The sequence below is a fragment of the Oryctolagus cuniculus genome, chromosome 11 (assembly GCF_051225735.1).
Source record: "Oryctolagus cuniculus isolate XC-2025 breed Fujian yellow rabbit chromosome 11, ASM5122573v1, whole genome shotgun sequence".
NCBI lineage: Eukaryota > Metazoa > Chordata > Mammalia > Lagomorpha > Leporidae > Oryctolagus > Oryctolagus cuniculus.
The window spans coordinates 28,853,613-28,875,851 of NC_142877.1; the positions used below are offsets into that span (position 1 = coordinate 28,853,613).

Below are 22,239 nucleotides of genomic sequence, written 5' to 3' on the forward strand. Positions count from 1 at the left end.
TTTGTGCCAGTGACTGGGACCAAACATTGGTAGCCATACTACCTGTGTGGTATAAGCCTCTGTAGAAGTGAGCAGAGGGGTCCAATGCTGCTAAAAGATACTCAGAAGCTCAGTAAACCAACTTCAGAACAACAGCTGGAACTGGAAAGAGCCTCACCCATTCTAGAAGCACTGGGGTGGCCTAGAAGGTCTGTAGTAGGATCTGAAAGGGCTAGAGCAGTTTGTCTCTTATTTACTCCCAGAACAAACCAGCCAAAGTTGCCTTGCAGGAGGAAGTTCCACACTGAGGAGAAACTGCTGGGAATGGAATTCAAATTGAGCAGGGTAAAAAGGAACAATAGAGGCAAAGTAGAAGGAAGTTGAGATAACAGTTGGAAGGGGACATAGCCAGGGGATCTTAACAAATACACTGCTGTCTGGTTGAGCACTGTACTACAGCTAAAGAGTGAATAGGAGAGCTGAAAAATTAGAAACAGTATCCTATGCCAAACCTCCCCTGTAAAAGTTCAGGAAAAGTAAGTTTATTTAAAATTAGTAACAGAACATCAAGGCCAAATCGCACAGAAAGTTATTATAAGAAAGAAGAAGGAGAATAAACTGCTTTGTATGGGGAAACATTAAAAATAGAAAAATATGCTCATGAAAAGAAAAAAGAAAAATATTCTCATGAAACTAATAAAAATGATTCAGTATTTCAGAACAAACTAAAATAAGAAAATGATACAGGATATAAAAGAACAGTGTCATAACTAAAAAATTTTAGAAAATACTTTGGAAATAGTATGAAAGAGGAAGATTATTTATTTATAATAATAAATAAATAAATAATATTTATAATAATAAATAATAGCCACAATAGTGGGGACCCAGCGCCAGAAGCCAGGAACCCAATCCAGGGCTTCCACGGGGTAGCGGGAGTCCAGTTATTATTATTTTGAAAAGATATATTTTGGGACTGGCACTGTGGCATAGTGGGTAAAGCTGCCACCTGTAGTGCCAGCATGCTATAGCTGCTGTACTGTAGCCATACATTACAGAAATGTGTCCTTACCCTGTACGTGGCAGCAAAGTCCGAGTGGAGAGCCTAGATTTTCTCCCTAGCTAGGATACAGGGAGGTGCCCAATCTTCCTGCCAGAGTGGTATTGGAGAAGGCCAAATAGAGATCGGGGCTTTCATATCCACTATGAGGTGATGAGGCCTCCCTGCCCACTGCAACATCACTGGACACCACATGGGGGAATTCTACCAGCACTACTTTTAGCCGTAATGAGTTGATCTTCAGAGGAGGCTTGTTACAATAACAGAAGATTTAGGGGCCAGTGCTGTGGTGTAGCAGGTGAAGCTGCTGCCTGCATTGCTAGCATCTCATATGGGTGCCGGTTCGAGTCCTGGCTGCTCCACTTTCGATTCAGCTCTCTGCTGTGGCCTGAGAAAGCCACTACACCCATGTGGAAGGCCCGGAAGAAGCTCCCGGCTCCTGGCTTTGGATTGGCACAGCTCCAGCCACTGTGGCCATTTTGGGAGTGAAGCAGCAGATGGAAGACCCTTCGCTCTCTCTCTTTCTCTTTGCCTCTGCCTTTCTGTAACTCTGCCTTTCACATAAATAAATAAGTAAATATTTTTAAAAAAGTAACAGAAGATTTAAATTAGAACTGGAGTCTCATGACACTATACTCAAAATATTCAGATTTTAATTGAAAATATTCGTCATGCCAAGAACCAGGAAAATCTCAATTTGAATAAGAAGAGGCAATCAAGAGACAATGATACAGATGTTAGAATTTTGACAAGGATTTTAAAGTAGCCATCATAAAAATGCTTCATTGAGCAGTTAGGGGCATGCTTGAAATAAATGAAAAATAGAAGGTCTCACCCAGAAAACAGAAGATATAAAGAAAAATCAAATAGAAGTTTTAAAACCAAAAAATACCATAATCAAGACATAAATCTCAGTGGATAGACTCAACAGTAGAATGGAGAAGACAAGAAAGAATCAGTGAACCTGATCATAGAGCAATAGAAATTTAATCTTAATGGAGAAAAAATAGAATTAAAAAAAAATTAAACAGACCCTCAGAGACCTGTGGGGCTCCAACAAAAAATTTAACATTTCTGTCCCTGAGGGATTCCTGAAAGGAGAGGAGAAAGAGGATATGTCTGGAAAAGTATTTGAAGAAATAATGGCTAAATATTTCCCAGATTTGGCTAAACATATAAATCTGCAGACTTAAGAATCTGGGAAAACTGAAAATAATTTAACGCCAGAGAGATAGGCCTGAAGACATATAAGTCAAACTTCTGAAAACCGAAGACAGAGAAGAAACACTTGATTATCAGTAAGAGGAAACTGACAGCTTACTTAAAGGAACAAAAGAATTAGGAAAGATTCTTACCATGGATGCGAGAGGAAGTGTACTGCTCATGTGCTGAAAGAACAGAAGCGTGTTGAAGCCAACCTAGAATTCTATGTCCAGCTAAGATATCTTTCAGGAAAGAAGAGGAAGTCAAAACATCTCAGATAAAGGAAAACTAAGATAATTTGTTGTTGATAAATCTTTCTTCAAAAGAATAGGAAGTTCTCTGAGAGGAAATAATTTTTAAAAAAGGGATTTTAGGAATGTTAGGAAGAGGAAAGAATGATGAAAAGAGCAAAAGATGCTGGTAAATACATGAATTACCTTTTTCTTCAGTTTGTTAAATTAAATTTAATGGATGCAGCAAGTATTATGACAAAATACCCTTTGGCAAAGTAGAAGAATCACTCACCCGAAATTTGTGAATGTTATTTGGAAGATGTGCTGAGCTGTGTTTTTTTTTTTTTTTTTCTGCTTCTTCCTTTTTTTTTTTTTTTTTTTTGACAGGCAGAATTAGACACAGGTCTTCCTTCCATTGGTTCACCCCCCAAAATGGCTGCTACGGCTGGCGCATTAAGCTGATCCAAAGCCAGGAGCCAGGTGCTTCCTCCTGGTCTCCCATGCGGGTGCAGGGCCAAGGACTTGGGCCATCCTCCACTGCCTTCCCAGGCCACAGCAGAGAGCTGGACTGGAAGAGGAGCAACTGGGACAGAATCTGGTGCCCCAACTGGGACTAGAACCTGGGGTGCTGGTACTGCAGGCGGAGGATTAGCCTAGTGAGCCATGGCGTTGGCTCTTCTTTTTTTTAATGTGAGTTTTCCTCTACCTAGGTAGGCAGGTTACAGCCTCAGATTTCTGAGATTGTTTCTTACCTGTTAAGTGAGGGGTATGGGAAGGAGGAGTGGGCTTCATAATACCTAGAGTTCTTTTTATGGCTTAATTTTAAGACTCATCCCAAATATATGACCTCCCAAAATATGTGAAAATTAAATGTAGTGTGTATTTAATATTTTCACTTTTAAAAAGATTTGAAAGCATGCGTCCTTTCTATTATATAGGTTCTCTTTGGTATGTGCATAAATCTCTCCCAAAACACATGTATTAGAATAAAGCAAACTCTCTGAAAGATTGTCATTTTTAATACTAACCATGCTAAATTTTTTGACTGGATATTTTAAAATCCTTAGAATTTAAAGATTCTTAGTTTTTCCTTAGATTTTTTTCCTGCTGTTATTAATCCTGACATTAATGCCTGATATTAATTATATCATCTTTTCACCCAGCTGGCCGAACTAAGCTCTTGAAGTTCTTTATTCTCCCTTGTTTCCTCAATCAATAGAGCACCAAGACTAATAGATTGACTTTCAAAATATCTCTCAAATAAAACTGGCCCAATCCCGATTCCCATTGCTGCTGCCTTATTAGCTCTTTAGTTTCTGTTTTAATAGTCAGATCATACAGGTTCAGGCTGTTTTCTTTGCCTAGAACACAAATGCTTTCCTTAGTATGAATTCAAAGTCCCGACTTATTTCAGATTTGATGTACACAGATTTAAAGTAGTTTAAAGTTTTTCTTAAGTAGAGTTAGTTGTCTTCCAGCCCTTGGATAGGCAGAGAGCCCTCAGAGGTCTTTCGGGATCTGTACAGAGCTTCTGCTCACACATATCCCTTCCTGCTGGAGGAAAGAGAGTAGTCAGTCTTTGCTGTCTGCTTGCTGAATAATCCAAAATTCTGGAGTAATTTAGTCCCAAGCCACTTTACCTCAGCAGATCGTTGATGTGGCTACCTCCTAGACCGTGTCATTGTCAATAGCTCCATAAGTCCCTCCATAATTTCCATTCTAAACATTCTACATTCCAGCCTCTTCCTTCTGTGGTAGATGTATTTGGTGCCTTTCCCAAATCCCTTTACCTTTACATGGCTGATATCCTCAGCTCATAATCATCCCCTCCCTTGTAGAATTCTCCCAGCAGGTTGGAACCATCTTAGGCAGAAACACTTGGTAGGCTCTGCTGTATCCCCAGGACAGCACCTAGTATAGTGACCAACTATTCCAGTTTGTTGGGATGCTCCCAGTTTTAGCAGTGAAAGTCTTACATGCTGGGAAATCCCTTCAGTCCTGTTCCAGTCAGGATGGTGGTTCACCCTAGCTCCTGGCTAATGACTGACTGGGATGGAGGTAAAAGAGCCGGGCCCTGCATCTGTGTGGGAAGGCTGAGAGCTCCCCTTGGGATCAGGCCAGAGCTAGGCCAGCTGATACTACCTCTTTGCTTAGCTGCCTCTTCTCTTATGACTGATCTCACTTCCTGACACATTTGTCCAGAGAGCACTTCTTCAATAAATCACTTGCTTGAGAAGCCCCATCTCAGGCTCTGCTTACAGAGAATCCCACTGGAGACGCCTTTTAGTTTTCTCAGGTTTTTCTCTCTAATCTCCCTACTCCCACAGGGGTTCAGCTGTCGTACCTTTTTTTCGTTTTTCAGATTCTGTCACCTTTTTTCCTATTTTCATTCTCAGCTAATGGCCTTGTTTCCTATTTCTATTTTCAAGGATAAAATTCATCATAAAAGAACTTCCACAAACTCCTTACCTACATTTGTGCTCTTTTATTCTGTCTTGTTTCTGTGGACCTGTGCAGTTCAGCAGAAATTTTGGTCACCAGAGAAATGTTCTGTATTTAAGCTATTCTATCTGTCAGCCATTTGTGATCCTTAAAATATATATACACTATTTATTTGAAAAGGTAGAACAGTGGGGATAGGGGAGAGCTTCTGGCCCCAAATTGCCACAACTCCTGAAGCCAGGAGCTGGGATCTCCATCCAGATCTCTCATGTGTATGGCAGGGTCCCGAGCACTTGGGCCATCTTCTGCTACCTTCCCAGGCACATTAGCAGGGAGCTGGATCAGAAGCGGAATGGCTGGGACTTAAACTGGAGCAGTTAGGACTTGAACTGGAGCTCTGGGGTGCTGGCATCCCAGGTGGCAGCTTAACCTACTGTGCCATAATACCAGCCCCACATGTGATTCCTAAGCTCTTGAAATGGAGTTAGTGTGTCTGAGCCAATCCACAGCCAGGAGGCAGGAGCTTCTTCTGGGTCATAGGTGCAGGGGCCCAAGGACTTTGGCTATCTTCTGCTGCTTTCCCAGATCATAGCAGAGAGCTGGATCAGAAGTGGAGCAGCCGGGACTTGAACCGGCACCCATATGGGCTGTGGGCACTGCAGGTGGTGGTTTTTCTGACTGTGCTACAATGCCAGCTGCCTTACTTGATCTTGCACCAACATCTAATGCAGTTAATAATCTCCTCTTTTAAATTGTTTATTCATTTGGCTTCTGGGATGCCTCTTATTATTTTTTCTAACTGCTTATTCATTCTCAGCTTCTTTAACTGGTTACTCTTCAGCTGACTGTGTTCTGAATGATGATGTGTGAGGGCTAAGTCTTTGGTCTGTCTGTATATTCACTTTCTTGGTAATCTCATGTGATATTGTGGCCTTTTTAATAGAAAGTTTTTATTTAATAAATATAAATTTCATAAGTACAACTTTGGGATTATAGTGATTCTTCCTCCAGTACCCACCCTCCCACCCCCAAACCATCTCACCTCCTACTCCCTCTCCCATCCCATTCTTCATTAACATTCATTTTTAATTATTTTTATATACAGAAGATCAACTACATACTAAGTAAAGATTTCAACAGTTTGCAACTTTGTTTATTTGAAAAGCAGAGCTACTAGGCCAGCACCATGGCTCAATAGGCTAATCCTCCGCCTGTGGCACCAGCACACCGGGTTCTAGTCCTGGTCGGGGTACTGGATTCTGTCCTAGTTGCTCCTCTTGCACTCCAGCTCTCTGCTGTGGCCCGGGAGTGCAGTGGAGGATGGCCCAAGTGCTTGGGCCCTGCACCCACATGGGAGACCAGGAGGAAGCACCTGGCTCCTGGCTTTGGATCAGCGCAATGCGCCGGCCGCAGCACACTGGCCGCAGTGGCCATTGGAGGGTGAACCAACGGCAAAGGAAGACCTTTCTCTCTGTCTCTCTCTCTCACTGTCCACTCTGCCTGTCCAAAAAAAAAAAAAAAAAAAAAAAAAAAAAAGGCAGAGCTGCGGAGAGAGAGAGGGAAAGCACAGTGATCTTCTATCTGCTGGTTTAGTACCCAGGTGGCCACAACAGCTGGGGCAGGATGAGGCTGGAGACAGGAGACAGGAGCCAAGAGCCTCATCAGGGTCTCCCATCTGGCTGGCAGGGGCCTAAACTTTTGGACCATCCTCTGCTGCCTTCCCTGGGTTATTAACAGGGAGTGGATCATAAGTGGAGCAGCCAGGACTCAAACTGGTGTCTTTGTGGGATGTAGGTAATGGATTAATCTGATGTACCACAACACTGCCCCCTACCCCCTTCTAAAGAATGGCCTTCTTTTTTTACCCAAACCTCTACCATGTGTGTGCATCCTTAATTTTAAGGACCTTTTCCCCTTGCTATTCCCTGTCTAGAACTGTTCCTGCTGTTGTACCTCAGGGCTGATTTCTTCCTTTAGATATCAATTTAATTGTCCCACAGAGAGGTCTTTCCTGACCATCCAGTTCAGACAGGTTCTCCTTGTTCTACTCATTTCTTTAGAGCAGTATTCATAATTTTTAATTATAGCTGTTCTCATAATTGTGCCTGTTCATTTTTTGCCTTTGTGCTATTAGTTCTGTAAGGTCAGGGATTTTGTTTACTTATTCAACTAAGGGCTTAGCTCATAGAAGGTACTGAAATAAATATTAAATAAATGGGAGAATAATTGTTTCCTTCACAGATGTTTGTTCCTGGATATGTTAATATTACCTGTTGCTTTTATTTGGCCAATGTAGCTCATGAGCTATATTTGCTTTTTAGAATGTAACATTTTTTTCATTTGTTTTTGATTAAAATTTGATTTCATGGCTTTACACATCTCATGTAAATATTAGTATAATTCCAAATAATATTTACTAATTTTTATGAAAAGTAAATTCAGGGATTCCTTTTAGAAGTAGCATTTTTGGAACTTAGAGATTATAAGTTTTATAGTCATTTATATTCACATACAGGCATATTTCAGAAATTGTTCTCACTATTTTCCCCCAAACAACCCAAAAACTTTAAATTGTATTAAAAAGTGGTTCCCGTTTATGTCACTTAGCAGCTGTCTTGCAAAATAAGTGGTCTTGGTCTCCTGAGTCAGGACTGCCAGTTAAAACTTCTCACTGAATTTCCTCCCCTTGAGCAAAAGAGGGGTTTTTAACAAATACAAAGAAATTGAGCAACAGCTAACCAAGTAAGAAAAAGAGTATTACCCAATCCTTTAAAGTGCAAAGCGTCACACAGAAACATCAAGGGGGAACCCCTTCTGGACCCTGCAGAAAGCACACTGTGGAGATTCTGAGATTCTCATCTGTAGCTCCAATCTAGAAAGAAACAAACTGTCTAGATGTTTGTTTATTTATTTACTCTTTAAATTGAAAAAGCGGGAGAAATACTTACTGAGGAGGATCAGGTAAAGAGAGGGTAGCAAATTGACCAACTGGCTGACTCTGCCTAGAAACTGGAGCTTCTCTTTAAATTGGGCCGTCATCTAACACACACACACAAAACCCTTGAGAAGGGAACCTGAGTATTTTGTTCTAATAGATGGCAGAACCCTTCATCTGAACCCCTACATTTCTTCAGAGAAGTGAATGGAGCAGAGCATACCAGCCCTCACACTAAAGCTAGAATGGAAATTCAATGAACTTATATACATTGGAAACTGAATTAAGAAGTCCCCTACAGGGGCTGGCATTGTGGTGTAGCAGGGAAAGCCTCCGCTCTGCCACTTCCAATCCGGCTCCCTGCTAATGGCCTGGGAAAGGGAGTAGAGGTTGGCCCAAGTGCTTTGGCCCCTGCACTCGCATAGGAGACCTGCAAGGAGCTCCTGGTTCCTGACTTCAACCTGACCCAGTCCTGGCTGTTGCAACCCTCTGGGGGAGTAAACCAGCAGATGGAAGATCTCTCTATCTGCCTCTTCTTCTCTCTCTCTAACTCCAACTTTCAAATAAATAAATAAATCTTAAAAAATAAATAAAAGACATCAATTACATTTTGCAAATAAAATTCTGGGAGAGCTATGTCTATCTATCCACAAACAAGATGAATAAAGTGACATTGAAGCTGACATATATATTATATGACAGAAGAATAAAGAAGAAAGAATACAACAAGTAAAATCTGACAGGAATTCATCATAGAAGAAAAGGGACTTCTGAGACTTTTGTCCAGCTGCTTCATGCTAGATCAACTTATTTAGAATTTGAATTCAGGTTAACAAGCTAGAAGACAAGGAGATAATGAGATGAAATGGGAGATTATAGACCTAAAGATATAGAAGTAAATTAGATATGTCAAAATCTAGGAAAAAGTTAAATTACTGACAGAGAAGTTAGGTTAAGATAATCCCAATATTGTTGAAAAGATTGGAAAAAATTAGAGAAACTTGAATCTGTGAAAGACAAATGATTTACTATTAATATAATTGCTGTCACTAAAGGAATGAACTAACAAATAGAACAAACGGATCAACATAGCATGAGATGTTTCACTCTCTTAGGCCGGCGCCACAGCTCACTAGGCTAATCCTCCGTCTTGCAGCGCTAGCACACCGGGTTCTAGTCCTGGTCGGGGCGCCGGATTCTGTCCTGGTTGCCCCTCTTCCACCAGCTCTCTGCTGTGGCCAGGGAAGTGCAGTGGAGGATGGCCCAAGTGCTTGGGTCCTGAACCCCATGGAAGACCAGGATAAGTACCTGGCTCCTGCCATCGGATCAGTGCCGGGCGCCAGCCGTAGCGCGCTGGCCACAGTGGCCATTGAGGGGTGAACCAATGGCAAAAGGAAGACCTTTCTCTCTGTAGATCAGTGACAACACCTGATTTGACCAAGCTGTTGAACTTTTAGGATAAAAGACAAATTGTTTGGGATGTCTCAGATCTATGCTTCCTGTTGGCTGGGGCCAAGTTCAGTCTCCATAGAACCTTTGCCTTGGTCTTTGGGATATGCTGTGATTAGCTTAGTAGGAAGTAGAACATGTGTCTTGTGGCATTATGTTCTTTGGGTTGCTGGCATTGTGGAGGAGCTCCTAAGAGAAGTGGCTGTCACTCAATGGAGACAGTTACTTCTGAATTCCTGGTGTTTGTCTTCGCTTATCTGTACATCCAAGTCGTTGAACTAGATGTTTAATAGTCTGTTATCTTGGACTCAGCTCACAGAAGGGGTGCATTTATTCAATACTTGGAATTTCTTTTTTTTTTTTTTTTAAGATTTATTTATTGGAAAGGCAGAGAGAAAGAAAAAGAGAGGGGTATCATTTATCTGCTGGTTTATTTCCCAAATGGCCGCAACAGCCAGGCCTGGGTCAGGCTGAAGCCAGGAACCGGAAACTCTATCCAGGTTTCCCACATGGGTAGCAGGGGCCCAAGTACTTGGGCTGTGTTCTGCTGCCTTCCCAGGTACATTAACAGGAATCTGGATCAAAAGTGGAGCAGCTGGGATTCAATCAGAACTCTGATATGGGATGCTGAAGTTGTTAGGGGCAGCTTAACTCGCTGTGTCATGCAGGTCCCGTGGAATTTCTTATATGTTTTATTGCATTAGTACTTTCGTTTTGTGTTTGCTTCTTGTGAGAAGGTTCACAGTCTGTTGTATATGTATCATTTGGCAGTTCTCCTTAGCCAAGTCATGGGAGCCTGTCAGCATCTAGGTGTCTTTGACAAACTTTGGACAGACTTATTGCCTGAGGAGGAGCTTGAGATATAGATTAAGCACTCTGTGTACTATTTGATGAGAAGTCCATTGGATTGGATCATCTGGAGACTTGTTTTTGTGCTCTTTCTCTTTTGTTCTTTTCTCTCTTTCAAACTTACAGAAATAGTACTGTAGTCTGAACATAAAGTATGGTTAGAAGCCTTGAGGATTCTTCTCAGGAAACATTTTGTGTAGCCAAAATTCTACAAAAGTGTTACAGTGGTATGCAGTGCATTTTATGAAAACATTTTTCTGGGATTTAAGTTATTTCTTCTTTAAGTAAGTACAGTGTTATATCTTTGAAAAAATAGTGGATGGTGAGCTTTTGACCTAGTGGGTAAGACTCCAATTTAGAGGCCTGTATCCGATATTGAAGTACCTGGGTTCTATGCCTGGCTCTGGCTTCTGACTTCAGCTTCTTAATACAGATCCTGGGCGACAGCAATGATGGCTCAAGTGATTGGTTTCCTGCCTCCAAGAAGGGAAACCTGAATTGAGTTCTCATCTGCTGAGTCTGGCCCTGGGCCAGTCCTAGCCATTGTGGGTATTTGGGGAGTGAACCAGTTGATGGGAGCTCACTCTCACTCAAGCTCTCTCAAAAATAAATAAAAAGAATGGGACAAAGGAGAGAGAGAGAGAGAGAGAGAGAGAGAAGGAGGAAGAGAGAGAGTATAAAAGAAGGTGGATAATTGAGAATTCTTCAGGTTTCAGGCAAAAAAGCAAACTAATAAAAAGGAAGAAAAAAATCAAGCTGGTCTCAGATTTCTGTGTAGCAACCTTTAATACTAGCAACATTCAGGGGAGCTCTATTTGTAAGGTTCTGAAGGGAAGAAGAATAGCCCAAGTATGTCACTCAACTGTACAAAGAGGAAATGGATATATACATGTGTCTATGTGTGTGTGTGTGTGTGTGTGTATAAATTTTTATGTGTTTGAGAGGCAGAGAGAGTTCCCATCCACTGGTTCACTCCCCAAATGCCTGCGATGGCTGGAACTGGGCTGGGCTGAAGGCGGGAGCCCGGAACTCAATCCAGGTCTTTCACATGATGTAGGAAGCCAATTACTTGAGTCATCAACAGTCTAGGGTCTGCATCGGCAGGAAGCTGGAGCAGGATATTGAACCCAGGTACTCACTCATAACTCTGACGTGGGATGTGAGTATCTTAACCACTAAGCTAAACACCTGCCCCAGGAAGCAGATATTCTTAAACACGAAAGAACTCAGGGAGAGGAAAGTATAGGAGATCCACTTAATCAAAACCCATTTGATAATGAAATATGACAATTAAGAAGGAGAAGTTGTGGTAAGAAGACTATGAGCTGATTAACTCAGCTAAACTACACAGTGCATACTAAATAACTATGTATGGAGTAATACTTACAGATGGAATGTGAAAGTAATGAAAAGGACATTGTAATCTTAATCTAACAAAAATTGGGAGAAGAAAAAGGAAATATGAGTGCTAAGGTCTTCAGCTTTCAAAGCAGGAAGTTAGTGGATTCTGTCCAAAATCAATTGTGCTTAATTTTAAAAACAAAGTGAATTCACCCTCTACATAATTTTTTACATATTTAAAAAAATATGGGAGGTTCAAAAACACCAGAAGATAATAGCTGGTATCAGTATATGTGCTATTTATATTTAATGGGTGTCACCTTTTGTTATATTTACTTCTAATCATGTATAAATATTAAAACAAAAAGAGAGGTTTAGGGAAAAATAATGAATACCAATGCATTTACTATCCAGGTTGAGACAAAAAGCATTGCTGATATAATTGAACACTCTTGTATGACCAAAGTCTCGGGGATTTTGTTGTCAGCTTTTTACATACATGTCTTTATACTTTAAATGTGCAAAATATAATTAATAAGTTTTCTGATTTTCAGCTTTGTAGAAACAGTATTCAACCATTTGCCCTGTTAGCTTAATGTTGTTTTGGAGATTTATATTGATATGTGTTGCTTGAGTATATTTTTTATTTTATAAGATTATTTTATGATATTTGTTAATTTTCACTTTATGAAAGCTCTGTGGTTTCTTTTTTTACAATTAGCTTATGATAAAACTTTTTTACATCTTATTCCTAGATAATGTTTTTCTTAATTTTTAAAAATTATCTAGGTAAATTCTTATAGAAAAGAAGCATTTACTGAAGATTTAATAGTAACTTTGATTTCCCTTTTATTTTTTTCTATTCCTTAAAATTAAAATTAATGCTTTATTAAAGGAATGATCCCCTTTGTGAATTTTCTCAGTATACTCTTCCATCGGTGTAAATGCATAGAAAGATACCTGGAGTGATGTTTCCCTAATGATATTCATTTCTAGATGGTGGGATGTGTGGTCATTTTAAACTTTTAGCTCTTGTACATTCTTCATAGTAAAGACTATTTTTTGTGAAAATAAAGAGTGATATTTTTCTCAAAACTGAATGTTTTGAGATATTGAATATGATTCAGTAATGCAAAAATAAGTATAAATTACATGGCAGGAGTATAAAGCATTTTTTTTTTCATTTTTATATTTCAGAGTTCTTTAAATATTATTCATAGTGTAGTTGAAATGATGGGGCCATTATTGTGGCACAGCAGGTTAAGCCGCAGCTTGGGATGCAAGCATCCCATAGCTTGGCTGTTCCGCTTCTGATCTAGCTCCCTGCTAAAGTGCCTGAGAGGCAGTGGAAGATGGCCTAAGTACTTGGGTCCCTGCCACCATGTGGGAGACCTGGATGGAGTCCCTGGTTTCTGGCTTCAGCCTGGCCCAACCCTGTTGCAGCTGTTTTGGGGAGTGAACTAGCAGATGGAAGATTTTTCTCCCCCCTGCTCTGACTCTTTCAAATAAATAAATAATAGATAAACCTATCTTTCTTTAAAAAAATTTATTGTAATGGTAGTCTGGCTTTCTTGAAAATATGCTCATTTAGATCAAAGGAAAAGCTAGATTTATTCTTTTACTTAATTATCTCCTTTTCAGCACCTTTCTTCAGTTTCTCATGATTCAAGGAAAGAAAAATTAGTGCAGTAAAAGTTTAAGGCCCTTGAGAGTAATACAACCTTCAGGGGATTTAGACTGTATGTTGATGAACTTTTCAGGAACAGTAGAAACTTGTAGTAGATTTTTATTTATTTCTTGTACCGAGGTTGTACATAGTCTAGCTCCCCTTCCTGAGTTTTCTTATGTCCTGTGAGCCCAAGTGTCAGGTTTCTTTGCTGAGGTGACATGTACCTCTCTGTGTCCATGGTAGATATAATGAACATCACTAAACTGGATTCTGTCACAAATCAGAGTACATGGGGGCTGCCGCCTTGGCGCCGTAGGTTAATCCTCCAACTGTGCCGCTGGTATCCCATGTGGGCACTGGGTTCTGGTCCCAGTTGCTCCTTTTGCAATCCGGCTCTGCTGTGGCCTGGGAGTGCAGTGGAGGATGGCCTAAGTCCTTGGGCCCCTGCACCCGCATGGGAGACCCGGGGGAGGCACCTGGCTCCAGGCTTCAGATCATGGTAGCTCTGGCCGTTGCCGCTATTTGGGGGGTGAACCGTCGGATGGAAGACCTTTCTGTCTGTCTCTCTCACTGTCTGTAACTCTGCCTGTCCCAAAAAAAAAAAAAAAAAGTACAAGGTATTCTCTTTTGTTCTGTTTGGTTTGTAGGTATGACCTTGCTTCTCGGGAGTGGCTTCCACTGAACCGCTCTGTGAACAGTGTGGTGGTTAGATACGGTCATTCTTTGGCGTTATACGAGGTAAAATATCTCTACTGTGTACTAAGAAAAAACTCTTCCTTAGTTACTTCATGTATTAAATAGTTGAGAAACTGTTCATTGTTGGTTTTTAGTTGAGGGATGTATAATTGGCTAAGTTTTAAGTGGAAGTTAAAGTTGAAACTTTAACCCAAGAAATTTGAGTGAATGCAAACTACATTTGGATATTAAGATTATAGTACTAAATGGTTGAGACTGTAGATTTTAAAAGTGTAAATTGACTTTTACATGTAATATGACTGAATAATCATCTTCCTTGCTTTTGTAATCTTTCCCTTGCTTTTGTAGTTCTTGGTAGGATGCAGCAGCTGTATTTTTCTAAGTCATTCTTTATTGAAAATATCTCATGAGAGCAAGATGAAGAAAAGTGGAGAAGTGTCAGAAATATAGAATATGATTTATGTTATTTCCCTTTTGTTCCTTTCTTCATACTTTTCCTAGTAATTCGTTGTAAGGTGCTTTTCACTAACATGCTAAGCTAAGAATACTGAGATTTTGAACTGATCCTTTTGGATTCTTAGATTTGATTTTTTTCACTGCTTTTTAAAATTTTATTTATCTATTTTCCCTAGGATAAAATTTATATGTATGGAGGAAAAATTGATTCAACAGGAAATGTGACCAATGAGTTGAGAGTATTTCATATTCATAATGAATCATGGGTATTGTTGACCCCAAAGGCAAAGGAGCAGTATGCAGTGGTTGGGCACTCGGCACACATTGTTACCTTGAAAAGTGGCCGAGTGGTCATGCTGGTCATTTTTGGTCACTGCCCTCTCTATGGGTATATAAGCAATGTGCAGGAATATGACTTAGGTAGGTACATTTTTTCCAGTGAAATTTTGTAATGTAAAATTTAAAACCTCTACCTTTATTGTGACTGTTTAGCAAGATTTAAGCTAATATTGACCTTAAAACACAATTAACATTAATGTATTACCAGATAAATTTAGATTATTGATGTTACCATATAGTAAATGTTTGTCACTGTCAATTTGGCAAGGAAACAAAGTGAGGCACTTAATGCTTTGGGTGTCAAAAAATAAGTAAATAAAAATGTTTTGAAGCAACAAATGTTCTGAAGAAAAAAATATTTGGGTAGCCCTTTAGAGATGGGTTTAATGGAGTGTGATTTCTCTTTAATGTATAATCTTTCCTTTTGTTAAACTTTATTTTATCTTTAATTATGCAGTAGGAATAACAGTCATAATTGATATTCTTGAGAAAAGTAGGTCTATAAAGTACATCTGTATATTGGTTACTAATGATCATAAGGAATTAAGTATTCATTTGAGAAGAATCTGAGTTTTAAATTTGGTGAGATCTTTTCCTGCATGGTATTATTAGACTATTAGAACATTTAATAATTGGAGTTTGGCCATATGGATTTGTTGTAAGTTTTAGATGGTCTTTAAAAAAAAAAGAAGATAAAAGACAGTTACATATATATCAGTTCTCCTGAAATCCCTTCTCTTGCCCTAAGCTATTTAATATTTTAAGTATTAGAGGAAAAGCCTGCAGTGTTCGCCTTTGACTGTTTTTCCCCTTCCAGAGAAGAATACCTGGAATATATTACACACCCAGGGTGCCCTTGTGCAAGGGGGCTACGGCCACAGCAGTGTTTATGACAACAGGACCAACGCCCTGTACGTTCACGGTGGCTACAAGGCTTTCAGTGCCAATAAATACCGTCTTGCGGATGATCTCTACAGATACGATGTGGAAAGCCAGATGTGGTGGGTGCTTTTTTGAGCTTTTGCTTTAAAGTGTGAACCTCATAGAGATAATTATAGGAAAATGTCGTGCATTCTTTTTATTTTCAATCCAGGTGGATAATTCTGTTCAGCATTTTATGTGGAGAAATTGGGAAATAAGTAGCCTACTATTTATTTTCTTGCATTATTCTGTAAGTTAGAAGATACTGGGCATTTTGGGACTAGGTTTCAATTTTTCATTCACTAACAACTACTCTAAAATTTTAGCTCGTCAGAATCCTAAGGAGTAAATTACAAAGCTGAGTTTGTACACTTTTCCAATAGAAAATATCCACTTTTTAACTTTTTGGTGGACAAAGTGTCATTTCTGGGGTCAGTTACTAGTGTCATTCTATGAAAACATCAAACAGGATGTTCTCACTGACTGAGTTTTCCTCACTATGAGCTATATTTCAGCCTACAGATATCATGCTTTTCACAAATTTGAGTTCTTAAAGGATGTAATTATAAAGCAGTGGTTTTTCTCCCTTCTTCTTCTGTTTGCTCTTAAGCAAACAGAATCATACTATGGATAGCATTTTAGATTCTGTTTGTCATAAAAAATAATTTTTATTGACTGTAATACTCTATAATGTAGGTATTCTGAGCCTCTCCAGTTGGAAGTTTTGGTTTGCAACTTTTGTCTTATTAATAAAATATTGTGCATAAGCTTCTATTTGTATTTCACATAATTTTTGCTCAGAAACTGGAGCTATAGGGTCAGAGGGAAGAACATTTTAAGGGCCCTAATATTTGAAAATACTTCAAAAAGCTTAGTGGAATTAAAAGATGAATTTGTTTTGGTGCAAAAAGTTTTGAAATTCATGCATACATATACTAGAGGTCTTCAAAAGTTCATGGAAAATATGTATTAGGGATTTGAAAAAAATTTTTGTACCAAAAAAGCTAATCTTTTAAATTTATTTTCTGTGAACATTTTGAAGTACTCTTGTGTTTTGCCAAAGCTCTTAACAGATCTTTAAAATTTTACATATTTATATGCAGAGAGAAGTCTGGAGGTATTTGCACATTTAAGTCTGAATTTAGTGAAATGGTTATGTTTGCATTAGCAGATAGATTCATATTCTTTAAAAACTAACCTTGTATTTATTATTTTTAAATAAACTCAAAAGGACCATTCTTAAGGACAGCCGATTTTTCCGTTACTTGCACACAGCTGTGATAGTGAGCGGAACCATGCTGGTGTTTGGAGGGAATACACACAATGACACATCCATGAGCCATGGCGCCAAATGCTTCTCTTCAGATTTCATGGCTTATGACATTGGTAAGTTTCCCAAAGCCATTTTAGCTTCAGGAATTTTTTTGTCTGTCAGCATTTTAAAAAGTGACCAAAAATATCACCAGTTCAAAATGGTCAGGCATTTGAAAGATGTCCAAATGGTGTTTTTTAATATTCACTTGACTAATGTTACATATCTATTTAAAAAGTATTAGTTCTACTTTTCAAAGTCACTGTCATAAATTGCTTGAGTGTTAATTTTTGAGATTGAGTTGCAGTAACTGATCTCTCCATTGTTGCAGATGCCTGACATAGTGGAGTTATGTAATTGAAACCACCAGCATTATATTAAATTGGTTTAAATATTAGCTTTATTTAATTTTCTAAAAAATTGGTTTTGCACATATTCTGAAGAGTGTTAATATACTTGACCAGAAGAGGGCAGTATTTATGCAATACAAAAAAAAGCTAGTCCCTTGTATAAATATGTTCATTTTTTAAAAATTAAAAATTTTTAAAAATTGTGATGAGACACACATAACATAAAATATATAATTTTAATCATTTTTAAGTGTGTAGTTCAGTGGAATCAAATACTTGTACATTCCTAATGTTAAATATTCATCGCCACCATCTGTCTTCATAATGTCTTCATCTTATTAAGCTGAATTTCTGTACCCATTAAATACTAATTCCCCATTTTCCCCTTTCCTTAAACTCTGGCAACCACCATTCTACTGTCTGTCTCTATGATTTTACCTATTCCAAATCAGATGTTCATTTTAAACACATTTACATGCCAAGTCACTGAGCTTGTGCATTAAAGATGATAAGTTAAGCCCCTAGCCTCAAGGTGGAGGAGGCAGAGAAATGAGCAGATGATTTAATTGAAATTCAGGATTTTCTGGCTGAGAGGACTATTTGAACATTTGGGACACCCATGAGCACGTGTAAGTCATTGGGTAAGTAGGAGTGATAGAAAAGTCCTTCTTGAGGGAACATCTTCCACCTGGTGTCCTGAGGAGCACTGGGAGTCAGTCAGGTGCAGTCAAGCAGAGGCAGCCCACAGGCGGAGACACAGAGGCGGAAAGAGACCATGGCACATATTTAGGGCCCAGGAGTAGTTCATTTTGGCTGCATCATGGCAGCATATCAGGTAGGAGTGGCCTCAAGTGAAATTAAGGACATAAGCAACCATCAGACCAAACTGTTCAGATCTTGAGGAGCCTGATAGGTCAGGCTGAGGAGTGTGGGCTTTTGAGGAAGTATCTTAAGAAAATCTCTTTTGTGGCATTGTGGTGAGTGGTTGGCCATTAGGAGGCTGCTGCTGAAGTCCTGATGAGGGATTGGGGTGTGGAAATGACAGTGACGGTTAAGAGCCAGGTATGCTAACTACCAGCAACCTTGAGGATTGTTTAGAGCAGGGATGGGGAATGTCCAGCCCAGAGGCTGTGTAGGACCTGTGAAGTCACTGGGTCTGGTCCTGCCAGGGCAACCACAGGTGGAACTCTAAATTTTTAAATTGATAATTTTGTATGACCTGCAGTTGATGTTATCAATATGCAAGTGGCCATTGGCAGAAAAAAGATTCCCTATCCCTGTCTAGGGTGTAGAGGTGAAGTGACTGTATGCCCAGGGATCTGGCATGGGTGTGGTAGATGGTGCCTTTTGCCAAGGCTGGGAACAGAGGTGGAGGAACAGGGTCTGGGAAGGTGAGAATGAAGTCAGTGGGGGAGCGTGTCTAGAGGAAGTGTCAGTGTGACAGGCATGCGAGAGCCAGCAGGAAGCCTTTGGAGGCCGCCTGTGTCAGAGGACGGAGAGAAATCTGAAACAAAGTGGAGACTGACCAAACGCATGTCAGAAGCTTTGCAAAGACTGGAGACCTCTGAGGGAGCAGTTAATTGTTGCAGGGTAATTAAGTAAGATGAGGACTGAGGGCAGCTGTGGCATGGTGGGTAAAGCCACTGTCTGCAGTACCAGCATCCCATGTGGACACTGGTTCGAGTCCTGGCTGCTCCACTTCCAATCCAGCTCCCTGCTAATGCTCCTGGGAAAGCGGTGGAAGATTTTCCGAGTCCTTGGGCCCTTGTACCCGTGTGGGAGTCCTAGAAGAAGCTCCTGTCTCTTGGCTTCTGATCAGCCCAGCTCTGGCTCTGGCAGCCATTTAGGGAGTGAACCAGTGAATGAAAGATTTTCTCTCTCTCTCTCTCTCTCGCTCGCTCTCGCTCTTTCTCTCTCTTTCTGCCCCTACCTTTCTGTAACTCTGCCTTTCAAATAAATAAATAAATTTAAAAAATAAAAAAAGATAAGGACTAAGGAGACCTTCAGATTAGCAACAGAGAGATCAGTTATTGCCCTCCAGTCACTGAGGAATAGTCCAGATTGCAGGAGGCTGAGAAATGATGTTAGGCGAGGCATGTACTCAGTGAATGTCTTGTTTGTGGAGGGGAAAAAAGGGGATAAGTTGAGTGCCTCAGGGGGAAGTGGATCTAGGAGAGACTTTAGGACAAAAAAGAAAAAGGATAGGTAGATAGCCTGGGGCATATTTAAATACAGTGGGGAAAGCCAGCAAAAAATGTTGGAGGCCCAAAGAAGAAAAGGCATAAACAGTAGAATCAGGGGTGGATTGCCACACTGCGCTTTTAAGGAAGCAAGCAAGGTAGGTGGGTAGGAAGCCAGGAGGGTTGGTGGCCTTGTTCTCCATGTGAGGAAGAGCCATCTAGACTGGGTAGGAGAAGGATGTGAAGGCTGTGGTAGACGAGGCTGGATGAAGGCCTGGGTCTGGCAGTGAACTTCTGCTCAGTGAGTGTCTCAGACAGGGAGTGTGAGGCAGTACCAGTTAATGTTAGGTCCAGAAGAGAAGTTACTAGCATGGGCCAGGATGAAGGAAAATCAGCAGATTCAGGAGGTACTAAGAAATCCTTTTAAAAATTAAATAAACTTAATTTTTAAAAATTTTAATTTTCCACCTGACTTTTGTATTGTAACTACTAAGGTTGGGCAAATTAGTATGCAAAAGAATAGGAAATAACTATGAAAGCCACATATTTTACTTACATAAGCTTGGTGGTATGAAAATTTGTTTAAGTTAAAAAACATTCTAGTGGGTAAAGTGGTAGATGGTAGAATGAATAGCAGGGGTATTGGATGAGCTTCATTAATTAGAATTGCCCTGGAATCCTGCCTTCCTGCAAGCCCTACTGCTCTGCTGTTGCTACATTCTACCCCAGAAATAAAGGTGTGGCTGAGAACCTAGGGAGGTCCGCTTTACAGGGCTGTGTCTGTTGCACCTTCCTCCCCAAGACACCGTCAGTTCCTGTCGATTGTGAATGGCAGTCTCCTCTTAAATGTGTTTTTCTTGCTCCTAGTTTGTGACCGCTGGTCAGTGCTTCCCAGACCTGATCTCCACCATGACGTCAACAGATTTGGCCATTCAGCAGTCTTATACAACAGGTAATTGAAGAAGTACTTGCCTCTTTTCTCTTTTGTTGAAGATGATATAAAACATGAAGAAGTAGAATTGAACTTTATAGGATTTCCATCTTTTCAGCTTGTCGTGAAATTATGTTGGTGGGAATTTCCTGATATATGTTAAAAATATTCTATGTGAAGTATGAAATGTATAAAGTATATAAATTACTTTAAGCGCCACATTTGTTATCTGATTTTGTTAGTGTGCGGAAACTGGTGCTGTCTGACTGCATGAAACAACTAATGTTACATTTGTGTGTGTCACTATCTTACGTCTCCTGCTATTCTTTGCAGTTCTTAGGTTGTCAGATTGCTTGTACTTGCATCTGAATGGTGAAAAGAGGTTTGAAAATAGAGAGGGCACTTTTTTTTTTATTTTTTCATTTATTTGAGAGTTAGAGTAATAGCGGGAGGGAGAGTCAGAGAGAAAGGTCTTGCTTCTGTTGGTTCACTCCCCAAATGGCCGCAACGGCCGGAGCTGTGCCCATCGAAGCCAGGAGACAGAAGCTTCCTCCCAGTCTCCCATGCGGGTGCAGTGGCCCAAGCACTTGGGCCATCCTCCACTGCCTTCCCAGGCCACAGCAGAGAGCTGGATGGGAAGAGGAGCACCAGAACTAGAACCGGCACTCATATGGGATGCTGGCGCTGCAAGCGGAGGGTTAACCTACTACATCATGGCGCCAGCCCCAACAGGGCACTTTATATAGAGGATAAGGAAGGAGAACAGAAATGGGGAGATTGTGAAGCTTCATATGGATCATGTATGCCGTCTTTGAGTAATCTGAAGTCTATACCTGCATTTTACTGTGTCACTCAAAAATGCTTGGCACTGAGTACTAGATGTTGTTATAAATCTGCCCTGGAGAAGTCTCAGTCAAATAAGGAAGTTTCAGAGTGGCCACTATTTTAAAAATTTTTAATTTATTATTTATTTTGATTTTTTATTTTAAGAGGCAGAGAGAGACACACACAGAGAAAGATCATTCATCTGATGGCTTACTCTCCAAATGCCACAGCAGCTGGGGCTGGGCCTGGCTGAAGTCAGGAACCTGGAACTCAATCCAGGTCTCCTGCTTTGGAGTCAGGGACACTAGTGCCTGAGCCAACCTGCTGCTACCTGCCAAGGTGTATTATCAGCAAGAAGCTGGAATCAGGACCTGGAGGCACTGTAATGTAGAATGCAGGCACCCCAGGTGGCAAGTTAGCCACTATGCCAAATGTTCGTAGCTGGAGTGGCTGCTCTTACTTGTTGTTTACAATGCACTTTTAAGGTTTTTGAGAAGTTATACAGCCTAATCACATTGATTTTCCTCACTTTTGTTTCTGCTATTATTACTGCTCTTAACCTTTTAAAATTCTAACGTTCATAAACCCTGAAGCTATGCTATAATCTCTTGCATTATGTTAGAATTCTTTTGACATTCAAAATTTCCATTGTGATGATGAAAGATGAATATAACTTGGATTAGGAAAAATAAGAAAGTGACATTTTGGATATGTTGTGAAGAAAGGGTTGGCAGGATTTAGAAATTAGGTATTTATATAGTAATTAGTTTTTTAGGAGTACACATGGTCTCACTAGGAGAACATTTGATAGTTTTAGACTAAAATAGTTTTTGACTTCATTGCTAAGTTGAGGTGTTATCTTAAATCATAATGTGATATTTCCTTAGTAAAGAAGACCTTAGATCTTTCTAGCAAGTGCATCTTGAGATTTTCATCTGAAGAGTGGGGAACCCTTTTGTCGTCATCTGACCTCTGGGTATCTGGCCTCAGCTCTCCTCATCTCTATGTCCCTCGGTTCTCCTGAGGTTTGGTCTTGATAGTCACTTGTTAAATGGAAGCTATTAGTACT

At 40.0% G+C, this 22,239-nt stretch overlaps 1 protein-coding gene across 1 annotated transcript in view; it reads left to right on the forward strand.

Annotated features, from left to right (window-relative positions):
• The window catches only part of ATRN (attractin), a 161,263-nt gene that overhangs the window by 67,305 nt on the left and 71,719 nt on the right, over positions 1-22,239 (forward strand). The window contains exons 7-11 of the mRNA XM_002710922.6: positions 13,808-13,898; positions 14,489-14,732; positions 15,469-15,652; positions 16,804-16,958; positions 20,282-20,366. Of these exons, the coding sequence (XP_002710968.1) occupies positions 13,808-13,898; positions 14,489-14,732; positions 15,469-15,652; positions 16,804-16,958; positions 20,282-20,366 (759 nt within the window). The remainder of the gene's footprint in view (positions 1-13,807; positions 13,899-14,488; positions 14,733-15,468; positions 15,653-16,803; positions 16,959-20,281; positions 20,367-22,239) is intronic.